Source organism: Wolffia australiana, chromosome 13 (genome assembly GCF_029677425.1).
Source record: "Wolffia australiana isolate 7733 chromosome 13, ASM2967742v1".
Taxonomy (NCBI): Eukaryota; Viridiplantae; Streptophyta; class Magnoliopsida; order Alismatales; family Araceae; genus Wolffia; species Wolffia australiana.
Genome location: NC_135847.1, coordinates 543316 through 559452, shown reverse-complemented (window position 1 = coordinate 559452; position 16137 = coordinate 543316). Strand labels below are relative to the sequence as shown.

Sequence of the window (16137 nt, the reverse complement as noted above, 5' to 3'; positions counted from 1 at the left end):
ATTTTAAACTCACTCATAGATTCATGTTATTCATTTATTTGACGTGTGTACTGATGTAAACTGTCCTTTGTTGGTTCTTTTTTTAGTAAATAAGTAAGCTGCATCGGAAAGTCAAGGAGTTGATGGCCTTGATATTTAATTTATCACTCAAAAAAACCTTATTTTTAATTGATGTTTTATAATAAAAAGGAAAAAACTTTCTGGGTAATTTTGCCTTTAAATAATAATAATATAAAAACAAAATAAACCGTATTAATATAGCTTCTAACGAATAACTATGTATAATCAGTGAGGAACATAAGTCATCAAAAATGGTTTTTTAAAATATGTGACGGTTATTGTGTTGTGATATTCAATATACATTAAACACATGTTTTTTACTAAATCAACTATTTTAAATCAAAAGTATCTTACTATTTTCACCCTTCTTCGTGAAGGGTGTACAGAGGATCGTCATAAAATTTGTAATTATTTAATAGTTTCTTATTTAATGCAACTATTTTTCTTGAACAATGTATAAATATTTATTTTGAGGGATTTTTTGGATCTCTATGGATAAAACCCTCCAATTCCTGTTCATCAAAACCCTAATCCTTGGAGCAAGAATTATCTTTCTATCCTCACCCTCTGATCTGGAAGAAGAGCTCAATTCTGTCATACTACAAGTAAATGTTATTTTATGTTATCATGTAGTGTCTCTTCTCCCTAAATTGAAATTTCTTCTCTTATCAAATTTCTTCTTCGCGCTTGGAGATATTTATTAAATAAGAATCATGCTTCACTGTGTGACAATAACTATACTTTCAGTAATATAATTTATGGTGACATGACCATGGTTAAGAAAGAAACCATTCAGACCCATCTCTCACTCCTAGTAATACCAGCATTGATGTACTGTACTATATAAACAAAGGCTTTATAGTTTACCTTTTTGTACATCTTCCTAGACTAACCTGCTCAGTTTTCCAGTGGAAGAGAGGATTTTGCCATTGAGTAAAATTGAAGCTTAGGAGATTTACTGGTTAGTCACAACCATGCTTTGCAGGCTTTTTTGCACCCCGTTTAGATGGAAAAATGTTGCAGAGTTGAACACTAGCTAATCAATTGCATGGTACTTAATTTCTTCATTTCACAGGAAAATATCTAACTTGAGTAGGTAAATGTTACATTTGAAGGTAAATGGTTGATTCAGGAGCCATTGATGCACTTTTTGTCCTCTCTCTCTCTAAAACTTAAGAAAATAAAACATCACACTCTGATGCTGTCTTTGGGAAGGTGATGGTAAACACTATTTGAAGCCTAAAATACTTTAAGGAGGCCAAAATATAAGTCTCTCTGTCTCTAGAATTTAAAAAGTGAAAACATGGTTCCTCATCCTGCGTTAGTTACATAGGCAGGATACACAGTAAATAAAGATACTTAGTTAAAGAGGCAGAAAATACTTAGAATGTACAGCCATCTCTCCCCATCTCTCTGTATCTGTAGAATGTACGAAAAGGACATCTTACTATGATGCTGTCCAGAAAACAATTTCTGAGAAGGAGAGGATAAACATTATATAAAGGTGTTTAGTTACAAAGTGAGAAAATAGTTACTCATGGTTGGCCGGGGTATAAGACTCATAGCTACAGGAGTCCAAGTTCCTTTAGCTGTTGGACATGCTCTGGAGGAAGAGCGGGAGGGCACCAGTTACCGTCAGCCGCCTCCCCATCCACATCCTCCACCACATATTCCTAGACAAGCAGAAAAAATCACCAATTAGACTCCCAAATTCAATTTTTATCTTCTTCCCACTTCAACCAGTCACAAGTTCATCCCTCTATAAAAGTAAAAGACATACAGCGCATGAATTAGTACGGAACATTCAAGAAGTGAATGACCAAAATAGTACCTTAGCTGGTAAAGTGACGGAAATACCCCTAGAGGGGTTGGGGTCATATCAGACAATGGAAAAATCACATGCAGCACTCAAAGTCAATACAGGACCCCCCAAGATGCCACAGTAAAGCAAGAAATTTTAGGGTATTCGGGTATTTCTATGATTAACACAAAGCTACAGATTACAGGATTAAGTATTAAGTTAGAGATTCAATCCTAACAAACATAAAGTCTCAATTGCACCACACAGTAACACTGCCAACTATGTATAATATTGACAAGTCACCTTGGTGAGCATCCTCTTCGCAAGTATGTGGTAATGCCTCTGCCAGATTCTCTGCCCTACCATGGTGGCAACCAGCATGCTGTAGAAGACGCCGATAATGGTAAATAAACCCAGCAAAATCAAGCCCACAACAAAGATAACCGGCAACCCCGCCTCGCCGGCTGCCCCCACAGAGCCGGCGCATTCACTCGCAATTGTTCCACAGCCTTCACAACAAGCTGTGCAGTCTGTCCACAGACACAGGGTCCCAGGCAGGTGGCAGTCACACAGCCTGGTGAATTAAGAGACAGATTGGTTAGGATCTGAGGAAGATATAATTAAAAAGTAGAATTCAGGAATAAGCATGATTATTCATTTATAGATAGTTTTTACTGGTACACATGTTTACAGGGAATATAGTGACAGGAGTTAAACTTGGGAGAAGTCAACCAAGTTTGGAAACTGTTTATTCAGATATGCTATAACAATGGTGGATCCGAGAACCTGCCAAACCTCTTCATGTGAGTGTGAAGATAGGAAATGGAGAATGGTGGAGAGACCAAGGAGGATAGAATTCCAAATTTCTAATTTGTAGGGATAGAAAAGAAAGCCTACACAAAACAATAAATTTATACAAGTATTAAAAAACTAGCGGTCTAAAACCAAAACTTTCCAAAAGGTCCATATACATAATAATTTTTTCCACACATCTTTATGCCCACATATACATAATAACAAATTTGATGATGTTCTTCTACAGAAAAAAACAAACTTGATGATGCACTTTCCCGTAATGTGTTTTATGATGAGAAAATGTAGGTTTGTCTTAATAAATGTGCTGGCAATGGAAAAAAAGGAATACTACCCAGGTTGACAACAACAGAGACACAATTCTCGGCATGGTTGAGCCAGATCATTTCGCAGTCTTCGATCATAGCAAGTGAGGATGCAACCAGACAAACCCAACAGAGCAAAAAACAATAATGCTCCTACAAAGATGAATACATACCAAAACATGAAAAAAAATTTAGCAGCAAACATCTCAGTATGAAATCATATGATGGAAAGAGGCACCGATCAGTATTAAATGAGCAATCTCATTCATCATCATCACAAATCTTTAACAGAAATATATGATAACTGTCTAACTTACTTTTATTTTTGATAGTCCAAGAAGAAATGTGAAGTGGTCCATTTCTGAGCACTATCATTAAGATATGTTTACGCGCTAGAACTTGTTTAGTTAAATGGAATACATGGTTATGACTACAAGGAAAAATGGGTGCGAGCTTATCATGGGTTCACATATTTAATATGCTCTTGTTATGGTTCTTATCATTGTATATCCTGGAACTTAAATAAATAGTTGAACAAAAGAGAGGCCGATTTACAACTTATCAAAATGGAACCTACATTATCATTTTGAGGGCCAAAAAGTTATGTAACTTATCAATTTTGTATTTTCACGCGAACGCTAAATTATTTTTTCATACTGCATCTGACCCCATACTTAATTGAATAGAAGTATGCAATCACAATCCAACGACCAACCCAGTTGACATTAATTATGCATTCAGATTCTAGCCACATATACAGTAAAAGATATGTATGCAATCAGAATCCACAGGCCAACATAACTGATATTAATTATGTACTTAGATTATTACCACATATATAGTAGAATGTGATCACACTATCAAACCCCCAGGTTGTACGCAGCCTGTGTTGTTGAACTCCATCCACTAGATACACCAGGTATCCGAGAAAAGCAATTACCTGCAAGTAAAATTAAAATATTTAAGAGAATGCAAAAGGAATAAGTTAAATAAGGACAATCGAAATCAGATGTTGAGGAACTCACAAACTGAACCACAGAAAATACGAATAATATATCTCGTGTAACAAAAAAACGGAACTTCAATGTCCGCCATTTCCTATCAACATGAGCCTGAACCCTCAAATAGTATGGAGCCTTGCATGTTGTACAGTGTCCAAAGGCAAAACCTTCCTGCAGAGAAATTATATCAGAATCCATTTCAAGAGTAAGGGCAAGAGATAAGCGCACTATGGAAAAAGAAACTTTGTCTTGATAGCATAAAAAATAAAAGGAAGTTTCTCATACTGAGTTATATATTATAAACGTCATATTTCCGAAATGCTTCCGACCATTTTAGGGAAAAAGGAGACAGATCAACTTACAGAGCATTGAATATCCAATTACCTGGTTGGCGAGTCGGGAGAAAGACTGGCACCACAGAAGATAGGGAAAATATTTTTAAATGAAACGTACCAATATTGGAAAATATTTTTAAATATATTTTTAAACAAATAATTTAGGCGTCATCTGATGTCAAAGCCTCTACAAATGAATCATATCTTCATATCTATAAATAAAACCGTTCCCAGATTCCTTCAGGAGAACATATAAAAGCCCAAACGTCAGTAACATAGAGCAATGGAAACAATAAAAGTTCATTGAAGACGAATGTCTGTCAGCAAACTCATCCATAATCCATAGTAAAATTTCATTGTCAAAAGGCTCCAAGAAATCTAAAACCTGGACCAGTTTCTCATTCTCTAAATGTATGAGACAAGCACATTCAAAAATTTTACGATGCAAGAGATAGAAAAGAGCACGGAGGAAGAAGAAAATGAAGAAAATTGCTAAACACTGGAGATTTGAATTCCTGACCTTGACCGATCGCCAGTGATCGAGGCACTCCCGGTGGACGAACTTCGATGTTCCTTTGCATTTGCAGGGGGCTATAAAGTCCCTCCCTGCCACAATCAACACAAAGAATACTCCCAATCAGCGCGAAGAACCGATCCACGACGAAATTTCTCGAAGACCCTGTCAGGAAAAGATTGGGCTTTACCTTCCGTCTCAAGGCAGATTCGACACTGGATCTGGGCCTCAGGGCCTGCCTCGAGATCAATCTCCGCCCTTGGATCTTGGGCAGGGGCGGGAGGTACGAGAAGGGAGGAAGATTCCTCCGATTCCGCCATTGCCGGAGCACGGCGTGGACTGGAACGACGAGATGATCAAAGATCGAGTCTTTCCCCTTATAAGAGTTGCTGTCTACTCTGTTCTTGCCACTAGTCAAACAATGCATGCACATAAATCCTAATATCCCTTTTTAATAAAGAATTTAAGTCAACTGGTGAAATGAATTAATAAAACAGATGAATCAGTCAAATTTATCATGTTAATATGATCGCTTGTTGGAAAATCAATTTTATACCAAGATGCGTTCAAATCTATATATATCATAGTTGTTCTTTTGTGTGAATTCAATGATCTTCAAGTTAGTTCCAGATCTCTGGAATTAAATGTAGTGGTGTTAGGATGAAAAACATAGAGAACATTTCAATTTAGTGTCACCCAAAACATACAGTTATTTATAAAAAGTTTCCCCCATAGTATACATGAGTCTAGCAAATAATGATAAAGTCTGTATTTCAGGATTAGATTGTATCACATTGTAATATGTACATTTTTGAATAAGTAAAAATTCTAAACTCGCTAATGCAAAATACTTTGCATAGAGTGCAAGGATTTAAGTTATGAAAAATATACATAATTGGAGATATATCTCCCAACCTAATTGGATGAATCAGCCTGAATATAAATATCTCATTTGCTCAACTGAAAATGTGTTCAGCTATCGAGTTATAAAATCAAATCACTGGAAATTTTGGCGTTATTTGATATATATATATATATATGAGAAACTTTCACATCTTATTTTGAATAGCTTTATGCATAGGATTGTTAAATTTGTTAATGTTGATATTAGGATCGCACTAGACATAGAAAAGAAGAATTTCTACATCAAAGCTTGAAGTTGTAATAGTCGTGGTTATCTGTTATTTCCTCTATTTTAGTTTTAATAGATGAACTTTAATCTAATTGGTGGCAGTTTATGAACGGTTAGACACAGTTTTTAACATTACTATATCCACTATAGATGGCTAGTTTTTTCACTCGTGCAAAAATAAGTGCCTTGTGACATTTATTTTGTCATGTGACTTACATGATAATGTGTATATGCTAATACATGAATATGATACATCTGATGTACTATACTATTCAAATATGCATACAAATCAACCTGAGTTTCCGTTTTAATTTTAGGGTATCGTGATTATGAGATTATATCAAAATTCTACAGGGACTTGGAGCTTCATCAACCAAATGAAGCTTCGAATAAATTTTATAGATTTTTGGAGACGTGGTGTTCAGATTTATAAGATTACCGACACATTAGACTTAGTTTCAAATCTTGGGAAACCTTATAAACTATAACTTTGCATTAGTATGTTTCTTAATTTAATGAATAGAAGAAGAGGAGATTAGGCCCTTAAAAATGAGGAAATTGGGCACATCAATGTCTTATGCTACAAAAGTTGATTTTGAGCCACATAAGACTTTCAAGTTTTTGTCTTGCGAATAAATGCAACGGGCAAAAGAATTTTGAATAATAATCTAAGATAAAAGACAAAGTAGCAGTGGCATAATGTGAAAGAGGAAGCTATTGGATCTGAATTGATGTAGTTATGATGTTGGTCATCAAGATATTCTTTTTGAAAGCTGTTGGAAGATGAACAGCTATTGGAAGCTGTTCATATTTTTGGAATAGTTTTGGAAATTGAGCTCTGTAAAAATCATGAGCAATAAAAGGGATAAAAAATCATGCCTAGAGTTTGAACTATTTGCGAGGAATCAGAATATAGTTAGTTTGCGTACAGTTGTGTGCTCGCTATCCAGTGGACCTCTGGTCAACTTCAAATTCAAAGTATCTCTAGAGAGGTTGACCACAAACCTTCCGTAGGCCCTAAGAGTTTTTCAAAATTATGACAAAAAAATTCATTATGGAAGTTATCCACAAACTTAATTTAGTATACAATTTTATTGAATAACTACAAGAACTTATCCCAATATTTCCTTAACTAAACTCTTATGGAGAATTTTAAATTAAAACTTTGATTCTTCCAACTTATTAGGATAAAGATAATAATTTTAATTCATATTTCGCATTCATTTTTTAAGTTCACCATGAACATAGTAAATCTTATTAAGATAATAAATTTCAGTTGGCTATAAGTGAGATAATCTATATGTACTAAATCTCACTGAAAGCCTTCCGTGAATTTATTTGTTCCCCTTATATAATATTAAAGGGTTCTGATTAAAAATTCTCATTTGTAAGATTTTTACGATTGAAGACATACATATTAATTATCTTAAATGAGGATAATTCCCTAGGATGATAATCAAAAGTTTAATAAGACATTTAAGTATGTCCGTACGTAATAATAGCATGTATATTTATTCAAGTATTTATTTACTGCGTTAGCTATCTTGGCATCTTAAGTAAAAAGCTCGATTTACTAATGATTAATCATTCCAGAAACTAATTTAATGGAAAAATTAAATAAAGAAATGTATCTGTGTATTCAATAATATTTTATAAAAAATATCGTGTTGCTGTTATAAGATCAATATGTGAACAATATTTTCTCTTAAAAGAATAAGGATATATAGAATTATAGGATTTATAAAAATTCTACTCTAGTTAATCTCATTTCAATAATTTATAGCAGGAAAAAGTATGGTGGTTTTTTCTCTCGAGATCAACTACATCCCTGAAGAACAATGTAGAAACCATTACTTTCGGTAGGATTCTAAACTTTGGTATCTCAAGAAAAAAAGGCTCTGAAATCACAGTTTATATAATTTATATTATTTCTCATGGGACATTTTATACCAAAACAATAAGCAACATAACATAATTCTTCAACTGGGGGATAACTGTGAGATTTCTTAACCCCAAATTTCCTCCTTTAATCTCAATCAATAATCTAATACTTCACTTCTCAAACTTCATTACTTATCTCCAATTTCTCAATCTTAGTTCTTCTAGTTTGTGTTCTTGAAGCTTATTCTCAAAGGAATATTTTTCACCATTACCGTATAGATTTAATTTTCTTGTTTCATTTAATATAATTCAAAAGTCAATATAACACTGCCGATCTTACTTCAATATGATGATTCAATAAATCTATCCATACCAACAATCTCTAAGATAATTTCCATCCACTTAATATTATCCAATAATAGTCGGTAATAACACCCAAGAGTTATTCATTGTTCTGCATCCAAATTCATCAATTGCATATTCGTTTAATTCTCTACATCATACAAATCTGAAAATATTAAATAACACTATTTTTCCTGGTATTTTTACACTGTACAAGGTGTTAGTTTGTCATAATAAATGTTAATGTTTATAGTTTTATGCTGGCTGTTATAAATTGATCAATTGAAAGGCCTACAAGTGCAACATCTAGTTACTTCAGGCCTCACAAAAATTTAAAGGCCAGAATTTAAATGGGGAATCTATGAAATTCACTATTGTTTTTGTTGCATGGCCCATTTATTATTCTGCAAAAAGTTTGTCTCTACTTTTTGCTTTTAAACAAAAAACTTGAATACTAAAAATCTTAAAAGAAAAGATTTCTCAATGTATTCTCAGCTAGTTATCACTATGTAACAAATGATAGGACATGGATTCTACCAATGATAAGACATAGTAATCTGATGTCCTTAAAATTTTCAAGTCCAACGTTTGACTCGTCGCCCTTGCTGTCAAAAGTCTTGGCGTTAAAAAAAGTCAAGACAAAGGGTAGCTTTATACATAGTTTATTGGGTTTACTGTGTGATCGTTATTTCTGCATAAACATTTTCATTTCAACCAAAAGTCAATTTAAATAGTACTACGTGGTCGTCTTCGTTTATCAGTAGCAATAGAATATCGTCCAATTATGTACATGCTGATCATCATAAACTTGGATTACGAGGATATACAGAAAAAAAGCCTTATGGACTATTTCTTACTTCCATCGCTTAGCGTTCTTCAATCCCTTCGACTTCGCTTTGGACTGCTGAAATGCCAGCATTTTCTGCTTCTTCCTTGCTTCTTTCTCGTCCTGCAGTTATCCGGTCCAGCATCAGAGAAACAGGAAAGTGAAAGAGCAGAAGAGAGACTGAGAGTGGGGAGACAGATAGGAGAGAGAGATAGCATTGGACACACATAGAAAGATATAGATAGGTAGATAGAGAGAGAGAGATAGTGGTGGACACACACGCAGAGATAGATAGAGAGAGAGAGAGAGATAGTTGTGGACACACGCAGATAGATATAGAGAGATTTTTTTTTTTTAAATTAGAGATAGATAGATATAGAGGGGGAGAAACGAGGGGAGGGAGAGGGAGAGAGAGAGAGAGAGAGAGAGAGAGAGAGAGAGAGAGAGAGAGAAAGGGAGAGGAAGAGAGGGATAGAGTGGGAAAGATGAAAAGATAAGAAGCGAGAGAGAGGGGTTGAGGTAGGGAAAGAGGGAGATAGAGAGAGAAAAATGGGAAGGTCGAGAGAGAGGGATACAGTTGGAAGAGAGACACAGGAGGGGCAGAGAGATATAGAGGGAGAGACAGAGAAAGATGTGCATGGAGAGAGAGAGACAGGGGGAGAGACAGAGAAAGCTGTGCATAGAGAGGGAGACACAGAGAAAGATGTGCATAGAGAGGGAGAGACAGAGAAAGATGTGCATGGAGAGAGAGAGACAGAGATAGCGAGAAAGAGGCAGGTACAGACAGAGACATAGGGAGAGCGACAAAAAGGGACAGGTAAAGACATACAGCGTCAAAAGGGGAGGTAGAGAGAGAGAGAGAGAGATTTCTCACCTTTGACATCTTCGACTTGGCTTTGGCCTTGGGAGCCTTAGCGTCGAGCTCAGCCTCCCGCTCTAGCTCTTTTTCCCTAGCTTCCAAGTTCTTCTCCAGGTAATACTATCAAGGAAAAGCACAGAAAAAAAAAACCAATCAGCCCAAATATAAAAAACACTGCATATCCATCAGCAGAGACCCAGATAACGTATTCCTTCAAAATCCCTTACATTGTAGTCACCGTCGTAGTCCTCAAGATGCCCTTCCTTGACCTCCACCACTCTGTTCACTATCTGCCTTATGAAATAACGATCATGAGAAACGGTGATGACGGTGCCCTCGTACTCGGAGATGGCATCCTACCCACATAGAAAAAATCAAGTCAGCAACTCACAGAAGAAGAAACCCAATTGACTTCCTAAAGGAGAAAAGTCAACGACAAGGTACCTCCAGCATCTCCTTGGATGGAATGTCCAAATGGTTGGTGGGTTCATCCAGAACCAGCAAAGTGGATGGCTTGACCATGAACTTGCAGAAGGCCAGCCTCGCCTATGTGGCAGACCCAAAAAAAACATCATGATCAGAGGATTTGATTTCACTTGGAAACTTTAGAATAGGGTGGGCGTCAAAAATGATGATGAACAATGACTGGTGAGGATTTGATTTCATCATCTAAATTCTGTTTCCAATGACTATTGGATGATGATGAATTGGCACCGTCATCGTCTTCCTGTTTTCAGTAGTCATAATCATGTCATCACCATCATCATTCGTCCAAGCCACATATGTATGGCAATGGCGATGACAGTTCAGGGATGATAATACCCTGTTTGCCATCATGCGTTAAACCTGGTTTATACATCAGATATAAGAGGAGCTAAGTAGGAACTAGTTTGATGCACCACGGAATCAGTATCAAAGATTTAAAAATTTTAAAATTTTGGTAATGATGATGATTTCGTCATTGTAATCATAATCTAGCTGCAGAAGAATGATGATGTTGTTTGTGTTTCGTCTCTCATCATCTGAGTGATGAAATCATTGTCCTCTGACCAGCGGACAAGATATGGGAGAGTGACTAGAGGCGATTATGAGAAAATCGTCATCGTCATCCTAATCCTACTCCAGAAGAGATGATGACGAAGATGATTTCCACAATAGTCACTGCATGCCCTGGGAATAGGAGTGACGAAGATGCCAATGACTCATCATCGTCACTGGTGACATCAAACGCTACACTTTACACAGGATTTCACAGAACTTACCTTTTCACCTCCACTCAAGAGAGAGACCTTCCGGTCTAGCATGTCGGCTTTGAAATTGCAGCGGCCAAGAAGACCCTTGATGTCATCAATCCTCCAGTCTTCGGCAGCATCTTCCACCGTTTCAAGCACAGTTTTATCAAGATCGAGGGCCTCTGCCTGAAGGATGATGCTTTTGCCTCAGTCAAACCGGAATTTTGGAATCTCAGGATAAGTACAGTAACAAATTTTAGTACCTGATTCTGCTCAAAATAGTTTGGCAAGACATTGTGATCACCGAGGACAACTTCACCATCGGTGGGATTTTCATAGCCCATTATAAGCTTAAGCAATGTGCTCTTCCCACATCCGTTAGGACCAATGATGGCGATCTTCTCTCCTCTTTCAATCAACATGCTTGCCTTTTTGAAAAGGACCTGAATAATGGCGACCAAGGAGGATTAGCCATAGATCCAAAGACAAATTTCAAAAATAATAATTAGGATGTTTTGTTCCCTTCCACAGACCTCATCACCATAAGCAAAGTCCATGTTCTTGATCATGACTACCTCCCTGCCACTCCGTCCACGCTCTGGAAATCTGATCTTCATCTGCTTCCTCTGAAACGGCTTCTCAATCTGCCCTTCAGCTTGGAGTTTTTCGAGTTTCTACAGAACAAACGAATTCATTAGACTGCAATATTAACCAACGACAGATGAATGGATGGATCAATGGACAGACAGAGAGATAGATGGATGCATAGACGAATGCAGAGACAGAGAAATAGATAGATAGACAGGCAGACAGATGGATAGACATACAAACAGTCATTCTGACAGGAAGACGGGCAGATTGGCTGACAGATAGGTAGATAGACAGATGCATGGATAAGGATTTGGATATAGTACACAAACAAGAGTAGGAAAGATAGACAAGTAAAAATTAAGTAGTGACAGACAGACATATAGAGAGAGCTCTAAACTTTTAATTATCTACCTTTTCTTCACTGGATGCACGACCAGAATTTGCTCCAGCACCAAGCCTACTAATCAGGTCTTTAGTGTGATCAATTTCTTTCTGTTGCTTCTCCCAGGCTGCATACTGGGCTTCCACCCAGGTTGCTTTGGCCAGAACGTACTCTGAGTAATTTCCCACGAAGGTTCTAGAAACTCCCATGTCGGTCTCAACAATCTTCGTGCATAATTGATCAAGAAAAGCCCTGTCGTGTGAGATGATCACCATGGGTACAACCTGCTTTGTGAGATAACCTTCGAGCCACTCGATCGTGTCCAGATCAAGGTGATTTGTGGGTTCATCCAGAAGCAAGAGGTCAGGATCCTGCACAACAATAAAAAAGTCATCAGGCCCAAATGAAAAGTAAATACTTTTTAAAGTATCGTCATAAAGGAACTAGGGATTCATCAGGACAAGCGGGTTGGAGATCCTGTGAGGGGAAAGCAACCCCAAGGGGTCAAGGAGTTGAGCAAATCCTCAGCCCTCAACTCGTTCTCGGCTGCCCTCCAAAGAGTAGGGCTACAGCTATTTAAAGGAAACTACACTAAAAGGTATATGACCAAAATACTCCTCCTGGAGTGACCTGAGTAAGATATCCTTGGGGAGGCATAAGTTTCGATCGATTGTGACTATGGGAATTTTGAGAAAACAATCATAACGTGGGTCTCAAACACCAGGTTGAAAGTTGAGGTAACAACTATAATAATCCATTAAAAAGGGAAAGCTCTCCTCATTCCCGATATGATGAATAACTGACTTTAAATATTCAGAGAAAACAAATATTGAGTAAATAAGACAAATTCCACACAGTCTCATAAATATACCAGACAGACGTATGATCCAACAAATGATAATAGAGTTTAGATTTTCACAAATAACATATTTTGAGTCAATGAGACCAACTCCCCACAATCTTGAGAAAAAAGCAACCAGAGGTATGGCCGTAAAACTGATAAAAGAAATCAAATCATCCAAATATTCATATTCTTGAGTCAATCAGACAAAATCCACACAATCTCATGGATGTCAGTCAGAGGTATGATGAAACACATGAGGGAAAAGCAGAGTAAAGATTCGAAAAATTAATTGAAGCCATGAAAATGAAAACTAGTATAAATAAAGGAAGATTAAAGAGGGTGTACCTGGAGAAGGATTTTTCCGAGGCACATTCTCATTTGCCAACCGCCGCTAAACGATGCCACCAGGCGATCAGAATCCTCTGGCGCAAACCCAAGCTCGGGCATCAACTTGCTGATCTTCGTCTCCACTTCATTGAGATTCACATCCTTGGACCGTCTCTGGAGCAAGTCAAGCTCATCCAGCAGCCTCCCCATCAACTCCAAATCCTCAACAGTATTCTCCAGCGCTCTCTGCACCTTCTCCAGCCTCTGCGCAACCTCCATCTCTTCCTTGAACGCGCTCAAGAACTCTTCTTTCACCGTATTGCTCTGACAAACAGCGAATTCCTGGTTCAAGAACGCAATTTTCATGTTCTCTCTGGCCTTGATAACATTCCCAGAGTCAGGCTCGTCGAGCCCAGCAATAATCCTCATCTGGGTGGTCTTTCCAGCGCCGTTAACGCCAACCAGGCCAACTTTCTCGCCCTTCTTCACCTCCCAGCTGACGTCCTTGAGCACTGTGACCCCTTTGAAGCTCTTGGTGATGTTCTCAAGCCGCACACCAGAAGAAACCCCCGAAGCGCCGGAGGTCTGCTTCTTCTTCCCCTGCCTTCTCTGCCCGCTGCCCTCCGATTCCGCGAACAGAGACTCCATGTCCAAGGCGGCGTCGTCCGTTCCCAATTCCGCCACCGCGGCGTCGATAGAGGCGGCGATTGGGCGATTCCTAGCTCGGGATGACACCCCGTTGGAGGATCTCGCGCCTGGGAATCGAACGCGGTGGCATCGAGCGGCGATTTGCGGGACGTGGGCGTCCAAAATTGGGGATCCAGGGATGAATCCTGACCTCAGCTTCATCCGCCATAGCTTCGCCGCCACATCCATGGCCGCCATTAGAGATCCTCCGTCTCCGCTCACCGCATCAAACGCCTTACGCCTCCCAGACGAGCCCTCTTCTTCTTCCTCTTCTTCTCCAGAGAGGGGAAAGCCAGAGGAAGATAACTTCTGTAAGAGTACATATATATACAAGATTCGCAAATCTTTCCCTCGCCCGGGTATTTCTACCTTTTTTCCCCCTGAAAGTTTTAGAATTTGAGAACAACCGCCACCTGTTTGCTCTTTAATGGCTCGTATTCTGGACTGTATGGGTAATAAAAATAACATTCAGGGTTTTTTGTGAGGTCGCAAGATATCGCCAACTTGCGGCTCTGGAGCGTCCACGTGGCATCCAGTCGGAACCCGCCACGTGTCAATTTTTGCTCCGTCAAAAAACGCGGTTTTGAGAGAACGGTTACTATAATAACATTATATTGACTGGTTAAGGCCCAATGGGCCTGCCGTGTCATCTTGGTGAAGCCCACTTCTCTGAGAAGTGGGACCCACATAGGGTTCCCGGTATCATTAGTGTGCCAGATCAAATTTCCAGACTGCCCCAAACCCCTTTCACAGTTACCCAGAAAGAGACAAGAAAGAGAGAGATAGAGTTATGGGTATGGTTCAGGGACGCGGACAGGATGGTTTTTTCGTCCCAGGACAAAAAAATTGTCTCGTGTGCGAAGTTGGATGAAAACCGGGAAGAAAATTTGTCCCGAGACGAACGGACAGGACGGTTTTCGTCCACTCAGACGAAAAAACCGTCCCGTCCAGAGGTCTCGAAAGAAAAAAACTGTTCCTTATGCATCCCTGGACTGATTCTGGACGTCGAACTGGACGATCTTCGTCCCGCCTCGTCCATCGCCTACGTCCTAGACGATCCGGAATTATAGTTATTGGCAGCAAGAGAGAGAGGTCAGAAACACAAAAATGATGATGAAGGAAAGAGTGCCTAGCTGCCATAAACACAAAAACATCCTATAATCTTTTAACCACTTCGTGCCCATCGTTCTGCATGGATGGAGTTTGTCATTTTGGACAGGGGACACATCAGACTTGAACAAACCTGTACCATCCGTACTCCAGATTAGGGTTTAGAAAGTGAAATCTGTCATGATTTTTATCGCTCTGATATGCTATGTGATGAACGAGGATGCCATTTGGTGACCAGACAAAGATAGGATGCGAGGGCACACAATGTGCACCGAAAATGTGATGGGACTGGAGACATGACAAATGATTCCTAACAGTTCCATCCGTCACCAATTGTCACCCGTCCTGTCATTTCCCATGCGGGATGTGCCCAACCTTATTCCAGATGCTGCTGCTCCACAGAAATTCTTAAACCCATGACAATTAATTTAGATCATTTGTAGGGAATGGCAGCCGTCATCCATCATGTCACACATCACAGTGATGTCAACGTGATGGATGACTTGACGGCGATGGTGACGAAATTAGGGACTCATGACGGTGACGATGATGGATGATGAACTGGCCGTGACGGTGACGTGACGGTGACGGGGCTCCTCGGACAGGTGACGTGATGCGACGGTCATCACGGATGACGGCAGTGATGAATTTTTAAAAAATGACCAAAAAAGCTTAAAAATCGTTAGATTTAAGCTTTCGATGGCCTAGGTTTCGCCACGCGGCGTCGCTAACTCGATTTCATGGCATTTTTTCCGTCACACGTAAAGGTGACATCGTCCGGTGACGGGGACGCCGCAAACCGTGACGGTGACACGAACGTGACGGATTTTTCTGAAATCCTCGCATATGTGACGGGACGGTCATGTGACAAAACTTTCATCACATCACTGTGTGTCACAGAGCGTCGTCCGCCCCGTCACGTCCGGGGCGTCTCGTCCAGGACGTGCCCTTCCCTAATATTTATTTGCAATTATTTGCCTTGCTTTTTGGACTTGAAGCCCAGTGGGCCCGCCACGAAATTCGGTGGAGCCCACTTTTGAACAAGTCTATAAATAGAGTTCGTTGTGAGAGGTTCGTTCTCGTCGGTTGGTTAGA

General features: G+C 39.1%; 2 protein-coding genes across 2 annotated transcripts; both read right to left on the bottom strand.

The window, feature by feature from the left end:
* Window positions 1-1487: 1487 nt before the first annotated feature.
* Window positions 1488-5232, bottom strand: LOC144711321 (RING/FYVE/PHD zinc finger superfamily protein). Its single transcript, XM_078585275.1, has 7 exons — window positions 5020-5232; window positions 4836-4921; window positions 4005-4151; window positions 3811-3919; window positions 3009-3132; window positions 2165-2435; window positions 1488-1733 (listed from the first exon to the last, which is right to left on the bottom strand). Exons 1-7 carry the CDS (start codon window positions 5147-5149, stop codon window positions 1626-1628), a joined length of 975 nt encoding a protein of 324 aa, XP_078441401.1. The 5' UTR covers window positions 5150-5232; the 3' UTR covers window positions 1488-1625.
* A 3673-nt stretch (window positions 5233-8905) lies between these two features.
* LOC144711473 (ABC transporter F family member 5-like) lies at window positions 8906-14239 on the bottom strand. The gene is made up of 9 exons (XM_078585488.1): window positions 13264-14239; window positions 12104-12445; window positions 11635-11775; window positions 11365-11544; window positions 11132-11287; window positions 10314-10415; window positions 10097-10225; window positions 9885-9989; window positions 8906-9133 (listed from the first exon to the last, which is right to left on the bottom strand). The coding sequence occupies exons 1-9, from the start codon at window positions 14128-14130 to the stop codon at window positions 9038-9040; spliced, it is 2118 nt and encodes a 705-aa protein (XP_078441614.1). The 5' UTR covers window positions 14131-14239; the 3' UTR covers window positions 8906-9037.
* Between the last annotated feature and the right edge of the window lie 1898 nt (window positions 14240-16137).